This window comes from Hippichthys cyanospilos, chromosome 3, assembly GCF_059441005.1.
Source record: "Hippichthys cyanospilos isolate Australia breed blue-spotted pipefish chromosome 3, RoL_Hcya_1.0, whole genome shotgun sequence".
Lineage (NCBI taxonomy): Eukaryota > Metazoa > Chordata > Actinopteri > Syngnathiformes > Syngnathidae > Hippichthys > Hippichthys cyanospilos.
This window is the reverse complement of record NC_142371.1, coordinates 14,647,010-14,666,675: the sequence shown is the minus strand read 5'-3', so window position 1 is coordinate 14,666,675 and position 19,666 is coordinate 14,647,010. Positions and strand designations below refer to the sequence as shown.

The following is a 19,666-nucleotide window of genomic DNA, read 5'->3' as shown; positions in this document are numbered from 1 at the left end:
TGCTGCCATCATTTGCAATCCTCAGCAGTTGATCATCTTCTTGCACAGCCATGCTAGATTCACCTGGATTTTCTAGAAAGCAGCACTGAATTTTTTTTATCTTGATAAATCATTTTTTCGAGTACTACTGCTAGTATTGCCTGTTAGAATCTTTTTCTTCAAAGTTGTAGGCTCTTCTGTTGTCTGGGCATTTTCCCCTTCCCCCCCAAAATTTTTTACTCATTTCGCTATACTCTGTGGGTGAAATTTTTGCTCTCAAGTGACTGAAACAAATCAAAGACAATCAAGGACAATTTTCAAAATAAAAGGTTTTTCAAAAATAAATATCTGTCACACTCAGACTCAGATAATACATAAAATAGAAATAATTAATTGTTTCGGGTGCGGCCCAGTACAAGTTGATCCACGGACAGGTACCAAGCCGTGGGCCAGTGGACGGGGTGGTTGGGGCCTCCTGATCTAAACCTTGCATCTGGTTAGATCACATCAGACACCAGTGCAGGTGGAACCGCACAAACGACAGTTCATTGATGAGACTGTACTTCTTGTGGAGACTCAAGAAATTTGGCATGTCAGCAAAGATTCTTGACAACTTCTACAGATACACAATCCAAAGTGTCCTCTCCACCTCCAACACAGTCTGGTCCGGCAACTGCACGGCACAAGACAGGAAGGCTCTCCAGCGTGTGATCAAGTCCTCACAGCACATCTGTGGAGCAGCCTTACCCTCACTGCAGGACATTTACCACACCAGGGTTCTGCAGAGGACACGAAACATCATAAAGGACAAGGCACACCCACAAAACGATCTGTTTGAAATGCTACCATTGGGCAGGTGCTACAGGAGCCTGAGGGCCAGGATAAACAGCCTCTACCCACAAGCCATCTGGATTCTTAACAAATTCCTCACAAACTAATCAGTCTCCTAGTGACATACATAAACAATATTTTGCACTAACATCTTGCACTACATGATATTATGCACTACGCTATTGGCACCATTGTCTATGTTTGTATTGCTATTTATTGATTTATTGCTCTTTATTTATTGTTTGCTTATGGAATGTCGTCTGCTGCTCGAGAAGTGAACAGAATAAGAATTTCACTGTGTACTACAACTATGCATATGACAATAAATCTCTCTTGAAACGTGACTCTTGGTCGATGTTGCAGGAGTAGCCTTTTGGTTGCTGCCCAGTTTACACTACACCAACCACTATGGCCTCTCCAACAGGTGAGGAACCTATGAGAAGGGTGACCCACATTCCAACTTTGGGCTGATCCTGGGTGGTCCCCATGGGTGCAGGCCCAGCCATCATAAAAACCCAGACAACTTAGTTCCTTGGAACATTGAGACACACAAAACCCCTCCACCACAAAAAGGTGATTGCCCACAGAGGAGTTTGATGACTTAGCTGCTTTAATTTCTTCCAGAGTTAGTTTTTTTCAAGATTATTTCATGATTAAATGTTCCCACCCTCAATTTTATCTGGCTTTAGTTCCACATAACAGATTGTTCAAGATCTTGACAGTTTTCTCACCAGGTTCTGAACAGGAAGTTTTAGCCCTAGTCAAACAACCTTTACCCTTGGTGGGTAGAAGGTAATTACTGTATTTCCTCAAATATAGGACACACTTGTGTATAGGACGTACCCTTAATTTCAGGGTCAAATTCTGGTATTTTCTGTGTTACTGTGTATAGCACCAGTAGTTTTAGTGACAATATATAAATTTAGCAAATTGAATAAGAAACATTTTTGTAATTTTAGCATATTTTCTTGTAGTAATATTCATGAATTATATATTTGTTGCTAGCATGGTGCCTTTTGACAGCTGTGAGGCTTGCAGGTGATTGAGTGGGCAAGCTAGTTAGAGAGAGGAGCCGGGAGTCGCAGCACAGCAGCAGGAACGTTTGAGTGCACAAACGAGTGTTGGGGGCATTTTCATGGAGTCCTGTTGAAATAAATGTAAACCCTACCTCCTTGTTATCCTGTTTGATAGGAGACGAGCTTCACTTTAGCTCACACTCTGAGGGCCATTAGCCTGTTGGCCCAAACCTTGTGGCAATGTCATGGTCCCTAACCTGCCCCACTACAACAACCACTTTGTTCTTGAAAGCTATCCTAGTCGTGTGTGAACAAGGATGAACTCGGATGCTGGTTCAGTGTGCTCACTTCTTTTATTGAAAATAAGGCAGTATTTGCAGCTAAAAAGCATCTGAGCGTTAGCCCAGATTGTTCATCCTCGCTGCCTCTCGTCTAGCTGGTCCTTTTACTGTAATTACCCTAGGTAAGAATATGTCCAATAAAGGAATGTGCATCTGTACTTCATAAATTGGGTTACAGTGGTACCTCGGTACTCGACCATAATCCATTCTGAGGTGGTGGTCGAGCACCGATTTGTTCGAACACCGAAAGCAATTTTCCCATAAGAAATAATGGAAAGTATGTGTGCACAAGTAAATGTGCACAAGCAGTACATGATAAAGATAAAGATAAATAAAGCATTATAAACCATTTTGTATAATTTACTTACGTTTTGGAGAGTGGTTGATGGCATACAGGAATGGATGTGGAGAGGACGGGAGGGAGTTACTCCTTCCATGATGACGCTAGCTAACTGCGACGCGAGGTACACCGCGTTCATATTTTGCTATAATTTCCTTCTTCGGTTCAATAGTGGTCCTCATTGTTTTCCTCTTTGCCTTCCCCTTATCACTGTCTTTCTTTGGACCCATTATTAAGGGCTAGAGCAACACGAAAAAGTTTAAATCCGGGAAGAAATACTCGAACAAACGTCTTACTTCGCTGGCGGTCTGAGTTGAATTGGCGCTTACCCGCTGGCCGAGAAGGGCCGAGGAGCGCGTTCGGGTCGGCTCGGCTCGGCTCGGCTCGGCTCGGCTAGTCGAGAACCGAAAATCTGTTCGAGGTCCGATGCATTACCTACTTGATTTTTTTGGTCGAGCACCGATTTCGTCGAGTATAGAGGCGGTCGAGTACCGAGGTACCACTGTATATGGCTAACAGATGCAATCTTTCTTAAATTCCATTGAAAAAAAATGTAATCTTTAAGTCACCGTTTATAAGACACACCCATACTTTTGTTCTTTATCTTTTGGAAAAAAAAAAAAAAGCATAATTTATTTTGGGAATTGCAGTACATAAAATTTGGTCTGCAGCTTTGACCGTTGCTTACACAATCAAGGTTAAGCCTGCCCTGTTTAAATCCACCTATGTATGTGTTGTTGTTTCTGTGCTGTAGTAAGAAATTCAATTCAATTCATATATATATATATATATATATATATATATATATATATATATATATATATATATATATATATATATATATATATACAATAAGCCAGGTATATATATATACAATAAGCCAGGTAAGATGACCTGACAACTAATATACTATATATATATATATATATATATATATATATATATATATATATATATATATATATATATATATATATATATATATATATATATATATATGGTCATTATCTTACCTGGCTGTCTTATGTTGTGGTCCTCCTTGCATTTCTGAGTTACCTGTCACTGTCTCCTTGTGTTACCTGTGAGTTAATTTTAGTTTCAAATTTTTGTTGCTACTTTGTCCTGTTTTGTTTTCGGTTCGGTCCTGCCTCATTTCCTGATTAAAACTTCATTTTTTGAACCAAATATTTCTTAAATTTCTTAAATTTCTTGCATTTTTTGGATCCCGTTCCTTCCATCTCCAAACTCACCATGCCCAGATGTGACACTGGTATTAAATTGCGATTTGTAATTTAGCATACAATCTTGTTAAATCTTGTTAATCTTCTTAAAGCTTGCCTGCTCTTGGTGGACTTTTTAAAATGTAGACAAATAATTTGAAATTATTATTACTTAAGTATTGGCACATATAATGATAAGTTTGACTTGCTGATGTGGGTTTATTGATGTTATAATGCTCTGGAAAATAGCCTGTGTAGCCCAGTAATGCGTATGTGTGCTTTTGAGGGGTGCATCATTGTAACCATGGACATTGCCTCTGTAACCATGTTCACTGCGATCTCAAGAATGTTTTCCCTAATCTTTGATTCTTATTTACTCGATTATGAAATGTAGTCTACTTTGGAAGCAAGCCAAATAATAATTTCACTTTAAACATATGACAATAAAACCTCTTTGAATACATACGCATATTGCAATATTGCAATATGACTTTCATTTTCCGAAATATCGTCTATCAGTTTTGAAATGCCTTACTTTCGTAATTTTTTTTTATATCAATTCGCTCCACAGTCGCTTTTGTATCATGATTTTTTTTCTTATTTTTTCAAGCGCTTCAAAAACACCACATTAAATGTTACAATAGTGTTGTGTATATAGTGTGACTGGAGGGAGAGAGATTGGTTTAATTTAAAATTAACTGAATATGATCAAAGTAAAATTACCAAACATAAAAAATACATCAATAAAATGCTTCCACTCACAAAAAAACAGCTGTCTCCCAAAACACTTTATTCAACACAAAATCCATTCTTCTTTCTTTCCTCAAGAAGACTTCAATGACTTGTACGGTTTGTCTGTGCGTTTCAGTTCCAACAAGAAAACATTTTCTATCGTATGTTTGAATTTGCTTTAAAACGTCAGAGAAGAAACACTCTTGTAAAGGACACAGGGATTGTCACAGCCTAACAGCCACGATTGCTTGACCTGCATAGCGCTGCCTCCCATGCTGAGTATACAGTCACAGAGCGCGTACATGTCACATTTAATATGAGGCTTTGTAGCTGGCCTTACTGTCGCCACGTCGCCAACATTTTTTTTCTTTTTCGTAAATAATTTGTAAATAAGTTGTAAATAATTTTATTTAAGTACTTAACACGTTAAACATGGTGGATCAATATGGTACAGATAGACATCGTGCAGTGAGCCTCCAGTCACAGCACGTTCAACGTGAGCCCTCTAGATGGTGAACTCATGGCTCAATTGACTATTACAGTTGTCTATTAAGCATTAGGGCCACTAACATATCCATCTGCGCTTGGGACGGAGATTTGTCTTCCAACAAGACCATGATCCAAAACATAAAGCAAAAGCTACAATAGAATGGTTCACCAAAAAACATATCAAGGTGTTATAATGGCCAAGTCAAAGTCCAGACCTCAATTCAATTGAGAATCTGTGGAAAGAACTGAAAACTGCTGTTCACAAACGCTCTCCATCCAACCTCACTGAGCTCGAGCTGTTTTGCAAGGAGGAATGGGCAAAAATATCAGTTTCATGTGCAAAACTGATAGAGACATACCCCAAGCGACTTGCAGCTGTGATTGCAGCAAATGGTGGTGCTACAAAGTATTAACTCAAAGGGGCTGAATGATTTTGCACGCCCAATTTTTCATTTTTTATTTGTTAAAAAAGTTTAAAATATCCAATAAAGTGCATTCCACTTCATGATTTTGTCCCACTTGTTGTTGAGTCTTCACAAGAAATTACAGTTTTATATCTTTGTTTGAAGCCTGAAATGTGGCAAAAGGTCACAAAGTTCAAGGGGGCCAAATAGTTTCGCAAGCCACCAGTTTCTTCCAGCTGAGGCTCCTTGCTAAAACCAAGACTTGTCTCACACAGGCAGATTTGGAGCGTGTTATCATTGCTTCATTTCATCAAGGTTAGATTACTGCAACTCCTTTCTCATTGGGCTCGACCAGTTCTCAATCAGTCGGCTTCAGTTGGTTTGAAACGGAGTTGCTCGTCTCCTCACCCATACTAAGAAACATTCGCACATCACTCCAGTACTGGCCTCTCTGCATTGGCTACCCATTCCTTTCCGAATAAAATTTTAAATATTACTGATCACCTTCAAAGCCCTAAATGGCCATGCCCCCCCCCCTTACTTAGCTGAACTCCTGCACAATCACACACCTGTTCGAGCCCTTCGGTCTGTTGACCAGCTGCTGCTGGCTCCGCATAAGACTAGGCTAAAGACTCGTGGGGACTGAGCCTTTGCAGTAGCCGCTACAAGGCTCTGGAATATATATATATATATATATATATATATATATATATATATATATATATATATATATATATACCGTATTTTCCGGACTATAAGCAGCAAAAATCGACCAAAAAAAACATCTTCACTATGGGACAAACAAAGGATTCTCTCTCTCTCTCTTTCTCTGTCTCATTTTTTCTCTCTCTCTTCACACTTGATCTTTCACTCCCTCAGTGCTTTGAGTTTTTTTTTTTAATAAAAAATTAGAAAACACTACACTTGTGCTTGCTATCCCACAACTTACGACAAAAAAAAAAAAATGCAAGGAGCTGCCAAATATTTCTCATCGGCTGCTCCACCACTGCTCCTACAGCAGTTGTCAGATGCATCAGTAGTCAAGGCCATTTACGCTGTATAGATGGGTGTTTCAGGAGGGCTGCATTTGCAAGGGCTTGCTTAGCTTACTGAAAGGCATGCACTTGCCACTGAAGAGTGTCTTTTACTTTCTTATTTCACAAGGTGTCGTAAAGAGGCTGCAGGAAGTGGACCGCATGGGCAAAGAAGAACCGGTTCTAAAAATTAATCATGCCTCAAAACTTCTGCATTGCTTTAATTTAGGCCTTGTCCACATGCAACTGGCTTCATAGTCTCCCCTATGAAGTTGTTTGCTTATTTAAAAAAGTCACGCCTATATGAAACTGCATGGTGCAATTTCAAATTCGTGTACAAGCATGTAAAGTCGCTAGGCAGCAGTAACGTCTCAAATTTTGTCCAATCAGAAAGAACTTCTGCCTCTGAGATGTCCAATCAGAAAGCATATCCGCCTCTGACGGCACTGGTATCTGTCTCTTTGGTGGGAAAAAAAGAGTCATGCTATGATGCAAATCTCCATTGAAGCTGGTTACATGCAACCACAAAACTGGAGGCTTTGGCCGGAGGTTTTGAAACATTCGATTTTGATGAAAAAATAAAAAGCCCAGACACATATAGCAAAACAGAGACATTTTTACTGCCCGTTTGCAAGATCTCTGGCTACATGTAGATAAGGCCTTAGGGAGGATGGGGTAATCCACCACTAAAACCTGCACCTTGGAAGGTAAGGAAACCGTGCCTTGTGCTGAAATATGGATCCAACCCACTTCCTCAGCAAAGCTCAGATGATCACAGGTAGCCAGGCAAGCAGAGTTAAACTAACACCATGCGCAAAAGAGGCAGTAGTTAATGTTGGATTCAGTCAGATTTTTAAATCACCATTTATGTCGGTAGGTGTAGTGCAAATTAGAGCTGGGGGGGGGCACCTGAATTATCAGTTGGGCTGCTGAGGGTAAAAAAACAGAGTTTATATTGGTTACAGGTAGTTTTGTGCAGTCGTAGCCTTCTACCGTGAACGAGGATGTTGAAAAGAGTCTGGCCCGGGTGGGAGGGGTCTGCCATTGTCCTCCTATCTCTCCTCAGAGCCCTGATGTCATGAAGGGAACCTAGGGGGTGGAGGGCACACACGATCACCTTCTCCACTGATCTGATCACCTGCTGCCGCTTGGCCTTATCCCGGACTGTAGCCGCAGGAAACCAGGTGAGGATGGACTTAATGATGGCCGTGTAAACCCGGGTCATCATGGTCTTTGGCAGATTAAATGTCCTTAGCTACCTCAAGAAGTACATCATCTGCTGGGCTTTCTTCATGAGAAGATCAATACGCAGCTTCCACTTCAGGTCCCAGCAGATAGTGTTAGAGAGTGTTAACTTCCAGGCTGTAAATACTGCACAACCTCAGCAGTCGTCCAATTTCGCCCCTGTAGGCAGACTCATCCTCCCCGGAGATAAAACCTACCGGGGTGGTGTCATCCACAGACATGAGTAGTTTGACTGACGGCTGGAGAGAGACACAGCTGTTGGTGTAAATGAAGAACAAAAGTGGAGGCAGACTGCAGCATTGTGGGTAGCCTGTGCTGGTAAACCTTGGACTGTCCTGCCCCCTGTGTGAGCCGTTAAACGTTCCCGAAGCTGATTGGCTGCCGCGACGCAACAAAAGTTAAAAAAATTTAACTTCTCGCTTCTCCAGAAGGAGAATCTGGCCGCATCAGCATTCTGCCTGGCCTTCTCCTTCCACTCCTCAGCTGCCTGAGCAGGGCATTGAACCAGGCCCTGTCATTGTTGAATGTTTTGCTTCCGACTAAAAATGTGTTGAAACAGGAATCCACTCTCATTCAAGCAAAACAGAGATAGTATTTTGTCAATTTTGTGCCATCACCCAATCAGGGCAAAAAAAGGATCCTGTCCACCCTCTCAGTGTCTGACAAAGTGAACCACTTAAGCAGAAGATGCTAGAGTTATCGAATTTCTTGTCTTGTGACACACATAGCAGCTGCATTACAACAATGTATAGTCAGCTGGTCGAGGGCTGCCACAGTGATGTACAGTAGTACTTTGGAGTGTATGCAGTGATTCCTTGAAGGCAGAACAGCAACTTGACATGCCATTATTACGCGGCCGGTTCTCTCTGCCAGAACTGAAGCGATTTTGCTGATGTGGTGGTGGCTGTTGAATAACCCCTTTCACACCGCAGGAACTCTTTCGCGTTTCCCGAGTAGCTTTAGTTTCCCTTTCCCTTCACACCCAAAATCATTCCGGGTAGGGAAGCTTCCAGCCTTTACCCTGAACAATTTCAGCTCCTAGTTGCAACTTGGATCTTCAGCGAACTACCCAAGTAGGGGCGTGCTGTGCTAGCTTGATTTTTTGCATTATTACTGCTTACTACTGCTCTGTAGCTATGGAAGTGGAAGTGGATGGACAAAGAAGTCCAGGCTCCTTTGAACATTTATGGGGAGGAAGATGTGTAGCGGCAATTCTCTTCGGTGAAGGGGAACAATAAAATGTATTTTATATACGTGGTAAAGTTTCAGAGTTGGACGTCCACCAGATGACGAAGCAAGTCCGGTTAAAACTAAAGAAACTGAAGCAGGACTACAAAAAAACACCACAACGGACGAAGCGGAAGCGACCGAAAAACAAATAAATGGTATGACCGTTTGGACGCTATTCTCGGTCACAGAACGTAAGGGGACTATTCGGGTAAATGAGGCTTTGCTCTACTTGGAATACATTAGTAATATTTTTCCTATATTAAAGATGTTATTAAGGCCTTATTAGTCGACGTCTCCTGATGGCCATTCATGCCTTAGTCAAACCCAATAACATTGTTGTAGTTGGTGAAGTTGTAGAGGGCTAAGTTGAGATAAGCAAAGATGTTCTTGGTGGGCATATTGCAGTGATTGTTGGTCACATTGTACAAGAATATTCTATGAATTTTCAAAATATGCAAAGTGTCACTCTCATCCATCTTTAGCGTGTCACAACAAATGACGATGCTGCTTGGCGTGTTTGTGTTGTAATTTTCGGAGCAGCCAGGAACCCCCCCCCCCACCCCCACCCCCCCCACCCCCCACACACACACACACCCGGTCCGCAATATAATGGAGTTGTAGAAGGATGATGTGATCATCAAAAGGTTGGGGACCACTGATCTAGACATCTTATTCACAAGTGAAAGAAGGATGGAGTTGGATATCAACTGGCAGATTAATGCATCTGCTATGATGCACGTATCGGTCCGTCATGGTGAAGAAGGACGAAGCCCTTGAATTATCGGTCGATCTACATTCCTACCTTCACCTATGGTCACGAACTGTGGGTCATGACAGGTCATAACAAAAGGGAAAAATTACCGGATACAATTCCTAAATGAGTTTACTCCGGCAAGGTGTCTTGGCTCTTCCTAAAAAATATGGGAGCAGCAGCTCCATCATGTTGAAAGGTTGGTTATTTGGCAAGAATTCCTCCTGAACACCCCGATGAGGTGTTCTAGGCAAGCACCATTGGGAAGAGGCTCTGGAGATAATCCAGGATATGCTGGAGAGACTATGCCACCTGGCTGGCCTCGGAACACCTGGGGATTCCCCTGCAGGAGCTGGGCCAATTCAAGCTTTTTTTTTCCTTCTCCTTTTATGAAAATATAAATAACAATGACAGAAAAATTCCAAACATGTTTTGTTTTTTTATAGCTACCATCTAACATAAATAAGTGAGACCATCTTGGAATTAAGTGCAAAATTACTGCCTTGTCTGAACTATCTCTGTAAACAAAGGTAGCTTGAACTCCTTTTTAGCAGCAGTTTGTTGGATGACAGTGTCTTGGTCCCCTCGCAAAACATATTATAAACTCGGTTGGGACAGTCTTATAGAATGGGGATAAAGGGAAGAGACACATTTGCAGGCCCCTGAGTGATGAAACATTCCATTCCCCAAGAGTTGTTCTCATGCTGTAATAGTGGAAACAATGGGAGTATACTTTCTTTTAGCATAATCAGTAGGGCTGGGTGATAATATCCAGTGGTGGACTGTCAGGGCCAGCAAGGCCTTCTCTGTTGGCCTAACATCACCTGGCATCATTATCATAACTATAATCAACTATTGTAATTATAATAACTATAATTAGTTAATTACATTTTAAATGCATTTTTACTAAATAAATATATTATATATTATTTTTATTTATAAAATTATTCTCCATATTCTGTTCTTTTCGTGTCATATTATCTCCATTTGGTTACACTCCTTCTAGTGTTGTCATTTTAAGTTGGAGTTTTTAGCCAATTAGAATTCAGCTAACTTGTGTCGCCAGGCTAAATGTAATCTGCCTGCTCCTGGAGGCGCTAGGGCATTCGCTTAGACAGTTGGGGGCTTCCTTGCATGCACACATGGATATACACATATACTGTACTGGAGTTAAAAGATGGCTGCAATAGCCAATCGAGTCATAATATCGTCATATAGAGTCCTCACGTTGAATGTGACGTGAGTGGATGCTCACTGCAAGAAGGCAGTGCAATGCTCAACAACCAAGCTGCACGGTGTTGACTTTGGATGATTGCTTTAGAGGTGTAGCAAAGCTATTAGCTAACCTATCCCGACTTGGCCATATTTCTGACTGGGCTAGGAGGGGCGTGCGCTAGCCTGCCGTTTTTCTGGGTCAACTACCAGGGGCATTAACCCCAGCAAATAGTTCTGCTGGGGATGTCTTTTGTTTGCAAAGAATGAATTTGGTGTTTGGAGCTACACTGGATTTGCAGACTTCAATTGTTTAACCAAGGCAGCACTGAGACACCAAAGTGCGGCTGGACACACGCGCTACGGTGCTTTTGAAAACTTCTTGGGACACCCAAGTGAATATACAGTATTGTACATCTCAGTTCAAAGTTAAAGAGAACTCCTCAATACGCTACAGTGCTTTTAAGAAACTTTTGGGAGCACAATTAATAGTAAAGATATAAAATGATGTTCTTATATTAAATTGCGATTTGTAGTTTGGACTTCATAAAATTTTTTCTATTAATTTTACACTAATAAGAATTTTTTAAAGTTTTGACAGAATCACATTTAATGACAAGTTTTAATGGCTAATGCGGGTTTATTGACATTTAAAAGCTCCTGAAAAAAGACTGTGTAGCCCTGTAATGCCTATGCGTGCGCCTGAGGGGTATTTTTTCGAGAGTCTGACATTACGTCACAAGATGGCGGCGCGTGTAGACGCAGCGACCACTCGCTCTTCCGACAATGCGTTGTTTTGTTCGTCAAACAAGTGTTTGTCTGAAAGTTTTTCCGGTCAGTTTACGCCAAAATACGCGTACAGTCGTTGAGTCTTCTTACAAATCCGGAGAAGCAACATTTGCCAACTTTTAAACTCGCTAAGGGAATTGGCACTGCTACGCCGGCCTGCTAATTCACCGGACTCGCCTGCTACCCCTCCCCCGGAAAGGAGGCGCCGGAAGCGGTGCGCCAGGACGAGGAAGCAGGGCAAGTGCGGAGGTATTCGAGCTAGGCTAGAGGCTAACCCAACTCGCCCGGCCATACCATTTATTCTTTTGGCAAACGTTCATTCACTGGATAACAAAATGGGCGATATCCGACTTCTGAGATCAGCAAACCGAAAAGTGAGTGACTGTTGTGTATTAGTTTTCACGGAAACCTGGCTAAATAGTAACATTCCGGACTCCGCTATACATCTAGAGCAGCTAACATGCTACAGATGCGACAGGGCTTTCGCAGAGGGGGGGGGAGTCACACGGTGGCGGCGTGTGTGTTTACATCCGCGAAGCATGGTGCCGGGATGCCACTGTAGTATACAAACACTGCTCACCTCTGGCGGAATTCATGATCGTGAAGTGTCGCCCCTTCTACTTGCCAAGGGAGATAAGTTCAATACTGCTGGTCGCTACCTATATCCCCCCAACTAACAACAGCAACAGAAGTGCGGCACTGAGCAAACTGTACCAGGCTATCAGTGAACAACAAACAGCACAACCAGATGGCTTCATCATCCTCGCGGGGGATTTCAACCATGCTGATCTCCAAACTGTTCTCCCGATGTTTCATCAACAAATCCACTTTGCAACAAGAGGACATAACATTTTGGACTGTGTTTACACTCAGCACAAAGGAGCGTACAAAGCCACCCCCCTCCCCCACATCGGCGCCTCTGACCACCTCACTATTATGCTAATGCCTGCATACAGACCAAGAGTGAAAGCCATCAAACCTGCATGAAAAGAAGTAAGGGTGTGGCCACAGGAGGCGACCTCAGCCCTACAGGACTGCTTTGAGTCAACAGACTGGGACATTTTTAAGGAAGCATCCACCTACAACGGCATCACAGATATTGAGGAGTACACAGACACGGTGACCTCCTACATCACCAAATGCATGGACGACGTGGCCCACATCAAGAGGATCACCACACGGGCCAACCAGAAGCCATTGCTAACAGGAGATGTCCACAGGCTGTTGAGGGCCAGAGACAAGGCCTTCAAAGCTGGGGAGAAATCAGCCCTGAGAACAGCGAGAGCCAACCTGTCCCGTGGCATCAGGAAAGCCAAACAAGAATACACAAACAAGATAACTTCTCACTTCAAGGACAGCAAGAATGCACACAGCCTATGGCATGGCATTCAGGCTATCACAGACTACAAACCTGCAACACAAAGCTGTGAGAGCGACATCACTCTGCTCAACAACCTAAACAGTTTCTTTGCACGCTTTGAGGAACAGAACACCACCTGCCCACAGAAAACACCACCACCTCCGCACGACCAGCCTCTGTGCCTGTCTGCTGCCAGCGTGAGGAGGACACTCTCCGCCATCAACACCCGGAAAGCAGCAGGTCCAGACAACATCCCTGGCAGGGTGCTGAAAGACTGTGCAGAGGAGCTGAAAGATGTTTTTACAGACATCTTTAACACCTCCCTGAGGCAAGCCATTGTGCCATCAGGCTCCAAAGCTGCCACCATCATACCTTTGCCAAAGAAATCCTCCCCATCCTGCTTCAACGATTATCGTCCGGTGGCACTGACACCCATCATCATGAAGTGCTTTGAACGACTAGTCCTTTCACACATAAAATCCATCCTGCCCCCCAGCCTGGACCCGTATCAGTTCGCCTACAGGGCAAAGCGATCCACAGACGATGCAATCTGCTCTGCCCTCCACCCGGCACTCACCCACCTGGACAAGAAAGACTCATATGTGAGAATGCTGTTCATAGACTTCAGCTCAGCGTTCAACACCATAATGCCCCAACAACTCACCTGCAAACTGGACAAACTGGGCCTCAGCACCTCACTCTGCAACTGGCTGCTGGATTTCCTCAGCCAGAGGCCTCAGGTGGTGCGAGTTGGCAACAACATCTCAGGCAGGATCACCCTGAGCACGGGGGCCCCACAAGGCTGTGTGCTCAGCCCCCTCCTCTTCACCCTACTAACACACGACTGCACGGCAACCCACAGCTCCAACCACCTCGTGAAGTTTGCTGACGACACAACACTGGTGGGTCTCATCTCCATTGGCGACGAGACCCACTAGAGGAAAGAAGTGGAGCTTCTGACCGGATGGTGTAAAGACAACAACCTCCTGCTAAACTTCAGCAAGACCAAAGAGATGGTCGTCAGCTTTCAGAGAGGCCGCACCCAACACCCCCCACTGACCATCGATGGTGCTGCAGTGGAGAGGGTGAGCAGCACCAAGTTCCTGGGGGTGCACATCAGCGATGACCTCTCCTGGACCAACAACACTGCATCTCTGGCCAAGAAAGCACAGCGGCGTCTCTACTTCCTGCGCAAACTGAAGCGGGCAAGTGCCGCGCCACCCATTATGACCACATTCTACAGAGGAACCATCGAAAGCATCCTCACCAGCTGCATCATCATGTGGGGCGGGAGCTGCACCGACTACAACAGGAAGGCACTACAACGCATCGTGAGGACAGCTGAGAGGATTATTGGTACTCCGCTCCCCTCCCTGCAAGACCTGTACACCACCCACCTCGGCCGCAAAGCCGTCACGATTGTCACCGATACAAGCCACCCTGCACACAGTCTGTTCAGCCTCCTGCCCTCCGGAAAGAGGTACAGGAGCCTCCGCTCCCGCACCACCCGACTCAGGAACAGCTTCATCCACCAGGCCGTGAGACTGCTGAACTTTGTCTGCTTTGTCTCGTACTGTTGGATTGTCCTGTCATATGCTGCTACTTATGTCTTGTCTTGGGGTACTCTTGCCATACCTGTTTTTTCGTATTTAGTTTTTTAGTTTTAGTTGTTAGTTTCGCAACACTAGGCAAAGTAGATCAAACATACTGCACTTTATATTACTATAGATAAGTATCTAGCTTTTAGGTTTGTCTCGTCTTGCGCACCTGCACTTTGCTATTGTACATGTAAAACGCAGAGGATAATGAGAAACGCAATTTCGATTCCTTTGTATGTTAAACACATGTGAAGAAATTGACAATAAACTTGACTTTGACTTGACTTTGACAGAAGGAGTACGTGTGAAACTCACGGACTGCCACAGATAATATTGATATATTGCGATACGAAGTGACACGATATGCATTACAATATGACGTTCAGTTTCAATTATATTGTGTATCGGTTTTGAAACTTATTTTTATCATATTGTGTTTTTGAATCAAACCCTTCCGTAGTGGCATTTGTGTCATGATTTTTCTCAAATTATGAGTGGTGTTTTCCATGTAAATCATTTCAAACGCTTCAAAAACACCACATTAAATGTTACGATACATTACCTTTCGAGTGAGCCCATTCCAAAACAAACAGTAGGAGGACGACAAACAGCAAAAAAATTAAACTTTGACACAAAATAACTTTTCTTCGTTTCTGCTGTTCATAGTGTTGTTATCCTTGTGAGCTCCTGTGTGTGTTCCCGTGTTCCCGAGAAGCGCAATAATATCCGAACAGCCATATTAATGAGAAGTAGAATCTCATGTTGTGTTTACTCAAATTGTAATTTTGACTTTTCAAGTTTTGTTTTGTTTTATTTCGTTTCGTTTCTTTTATATGCTAAGTAATTTTCCTAATGCAAAGAAAAACATGTACAGAGGCGACTGTATCTTGAGGTTTCACTCTATTTGATAAATTATAATAGATTTATCCTTGGTTTTAGTTGTACAGTATTTCTTTCACCAACACTGTTGTATCTATTTCAGCAACGCGAGTGATGTCGCAGATCCGTTTATGGTTGAAGCGAAAAAATGGCAGAAAAAGAAGAGTATGAAGTGGTCCGCAATTACAGGGCTAAATCCAGCATATGAATACATTGTGACCTTAAAAAATGAAAAACAACCCCAACCCTATTCCTAACAACACCGTGGACAAAGTTGCTGATTGTTACCACTGCAAACAAAAAGTATTGTAATGCCCCGAGTCTGAGTAAAGATGTGCATAGATGTCAGCTTGGCTCAATCGCTTCTTTTATTGCAAGCAGAAGATATGCTGTAACAAACACAGTCAAACGAGCTGCCGTCGGCCGCAACTCATGCCAGCTCTAACAGCAATGAACACAAGATCGTCCCTCTCTGTTTTTCCTGCTTGTCCCTCCTGCTGTATTGTTTGGCGTTTTTCAGGTTGTATGAGTTAAGTTTTTGCTTGTTTCCCCCGCGTCTGTCTTTCCCCTCCGCGTCTCGTTGGGTTGATCTCGTCCACCTGCTTTGTTTCTCCTGACATCTGAGTATTCCGGCCCCCGTGTTGCAACTAATCCGCTTCCCCCACGTCTCATTTCCCTTACAGGTATACCACGTGTTCCTAATTATTTTGTGTCTATTTAAAGTTCCTGTCTTTGTCTAGCCGGTTGTCGGGTCATTGTTTTTCTCGCCAATTAGCACGTACTACCTCCTTCATGTTCTTCCTTGCATCTCGATCTTCCCAGTCTCCCTGTCGCTGTTCCCTGTAGGTTCATTTATTTGCTCGTCGTTCCTTTGCTACTTTGTCCAGTTTTCAGGATTCACCTTGCTGCACTTCAGCACCCTGACATGCCACGTCGTGACACCTACCTCACATGACCTCTTTAAGTGGACACTGTGCAAGATTTGGACCTTTTTTTATTCAAAAGGAATACATTAAATGATTATAAATAACAAAAATTTGCAAATAAATGTGTTCTTAACGACCAACAGTATGTTTTAAATATAATTGTAGGTCTAGGTATCATTAGAATATAATACATGGGGTGTGGCTCTTCTGCGGAGGCTGCCATGTTTGTCATACTGTAGCTACAGACAATGATAAATGTGGCACCTCATGCTGTCCATAATGAAAAACTGTCAAATCTTACACAGTATCCTTTAAGAAGTGTTTCCCCGCCCACTAATCCGCAACAGGACAACAATACATGGACTTACAGTATGTTCAAGCGGTGGAACAGCGAACACATGCGACATTACCATCCAGCCAAAACATCCAGCAGCATGTCACAGTCCAAATTGTGCTTCAACTCCAAACCGTCCAGCGAGCCAGACAAGACTAGAGCTACTGGCAGCAACAGTTTCAGCAACTCAACCGTCAATGATGGATTTGTTCTCCAAAAATGTAACAAAGAAGTATGAGAGCAAGTCACCAAGGGCCTATGAGCTGATCAAAAAGGTAAAAAAAAAAAAAAAAAAAATTCTCCATTCCATAATGTCTGTTTTTAATTACTCACAGTTCATGCTCTCATATGTGCTGACTCATAGATGACGATGTGTAGCTTCTAAAAAGAGTAGGTAAAATTTGTTGATTCTAAGAGATTAAATAATTTCCATTTTTTTCAGTCATTAATATACTGTTTATGCCATTATTATTATTTTTGTTCTTTTACAAACATTTCCCAATATATCATCTTTGCTGTATCACAATACATCGCAACACAGTTTTCAGTGTGGTTATCAGTGTGCCCATTGATTGGCTGGCAACCAGTTCCAGGTGTACCACACCTACTGCCTGAGAGCAGCTAGGGTAGGCTTGCGACCCGCAACCCTTGTGAGAAAAAGTGATTGAGAGGATGGATCGATAGATCGATCAGTAGAACCACTAATAAATGAAAAGATTTATATTCTGAGCATATTACAGAGTAGATTGAGTGGAAGAAACTGTGTACATAAGGAAAATTGTGGGTTTTTTCAAGACACTTTATTTCAAACTATACTCATTTTGTTGCAAAGGGTACTAGTTTGAGTATCAGCACATGCATCTCAAATGAGATAAATTAGTGTGGTATGGATGACTAGATGAACCTTACGAGGACTCATTGTAATTGTGTGCTTGGTGGAGATAGGGGGTTTCAGTTTTAGAACATTATCAGCAACAAAGTAACATTTCTGACTGGTTGTTTGTATTATAATAAAAAGTTAGTTATTATTATTATTATTAGGGCTGTATGGTGGAAGACTGGTTAGCACGTCTGCCTCACATTTCAGGTACTCGGTTCAATTCCAGCTCGCCCTTGCCTTCCACCGTAGAGTTTGCATTTTCTCCTTGCGCTTGCGTGGTTCTTCACATTACACTTTGATCGTGATTGTGATTTTATGTGTACTCACGTTTATGTTGCCAGTGCCTTGAAGTGCTGTGCTGCTGGCATCCAGTGTAATCCATGCAGTGCAAGACGGTCAAAACAAAGGAGATCAGTTTTAATCGCATAGTAGCCCAAAGATGAGACCGATAAAAGCCACTTTCAATGTTCAATAAAAATAAAAATATGAGCTTGGTCAACAAATCCCTTTACGACAGTGGCAGGGGATGGCTGATGAATAACTCCTATTAGACAGAACGGGGCCCCCAATGGTGTGGTGATATATGGTCATGAAAGTACACAGTGGCCCAATTATGCTTGGGCCGCTCGAACTGTAACATCCTGCACAGAAGCTTCATATGTGCAAAGAAAGCCAGATAAGAAAAAAGTTCGGCATCCAAGCGCATTCTCCCCAAACAAAATGTGTGAATATCATCAGGTCCAAACCACAAAACAGAAGACTTTTAAGATATTATATCCATTTGGATGACTCCATTTGACTTGATCTCGCTTCCCTGCTGCGTCCTGGTGGAAGCGCGCCGCGCGTCCGAGTGCTCAAGGCGCGCCAATGGTTTCCTCTTCGTTCAAGCATCAAGTTAGAAAATGCACACCCGCAAACAACAAACACAACCTCTTACAGGGACAAATTTATAGAAGTAAGTAGTGAGCTCAAACTCTTGCGTCATTTCAGTGGCCGGTATCAAAACGTACATCTCCTCACTTTCAGCTCTTTTTTTTTTGCTTTGAATGCAGCAATCATTCACTCCCACTCTCTCTCTCTCTCTCTCTCTCTCTCTCTCTCTCTCTCTCTCTCTCTCTCTCTCTCTCTCTCTCTCTCTCTCTCTCTCTCATCACCGCCCCTACACAACTCTAAAGTTTATTTAGAGGGAAAGCCCCCGTGTCAAAAAAAAAGAGGGAGAGTTCGCAGCCTCCTGCCTCCGACCGTGCACCCGTGCCTGTCGTTAAAAAAAAGTGAAAGTAAAAAATGTTTGAGTCTTATCCACTCTGAGATGTAAAGATTTGACGACGTATTTATAATTATTTCGCAGTTGATCACAGAGGTTTGAATACTGTTTTTATCACACAGAAGCACACAAAAAAGTACAATAATCCCTTGGTTTTTGCAGTTAGGCAAAATCCGACCCCCGACGGAATTTTCACGCATGTGTAAGTGGGTACCTGATTTATTTAAATGTGAAAAGTATTTATACTTGACATATTTAAGACACATATTTACTCAGATCCTACATTATCAAATCTTATACAATAATGGTACTGAGTCAGTCCAGTTACTGTAACTGTACCGAGCCCAATTAGGCAGGAACATGACAGTTCGATGTCTGAGTGCCCGTGGCAAGTCAATTTCTAGTTAAGCGTCTGCCCTGCAGGAAAGCTTCACAGCGTTTCTCTCAGCAATAGTTTTTTTTTTTAATGGAAAAAATAAATCTAGTTTAGAGAATTAATTGCTGCAAATGATCGCAGTAGCTGTATTTTATTATTAGTCTTTGGTAGTCGGATTTTAAAGATAAAAAACATTCATAATTTTTTTTAAACCAAATGTAAAAGTCAGATCTCAAAAGATAGTATTTTAGTTTTTTTAAACATATCCCTGAACCTTAACTTGTTTAGTATTGTATGTTCACAATGTCTCCATGTATAACTAATAAACAAGTGAACCAAATAGTCTATTATTTATTTTACTTTTTTAATGTGCAACACTTTCAAATTGAACTCGTTTTGTGCCTATACTTTGGGCCTACCCCCCACCCCCCAGCGA

General features: G+C 42.5%; 1 protein-coding gene across 1 annotated transcript in view; it reads right to left on the bottom strand.

Moving 5' to 3' along the window:
* Positions 1 to 18,472, bottom strand: part of rspo3 (R-spondin 3) — a 40,601-nt gene extending 22,129 nt beyond the window's left edge. Inside the window, exon 1 of the mRNA XM_088411045.1 lies at positions 17,918 to 18,472. Coding sequence (XP_088267171.1) covers positions 17,918 to 18,017 — 100 coding nt within the window. The 5' untranslated portion in view covers positions 18,018 to 18,472. The remainder of the gene's footprint in view (positions 1 to 17,917) is intronic.
* Positions 18,473 to 19,666: the final 1,194 nt, after the last annotated feature.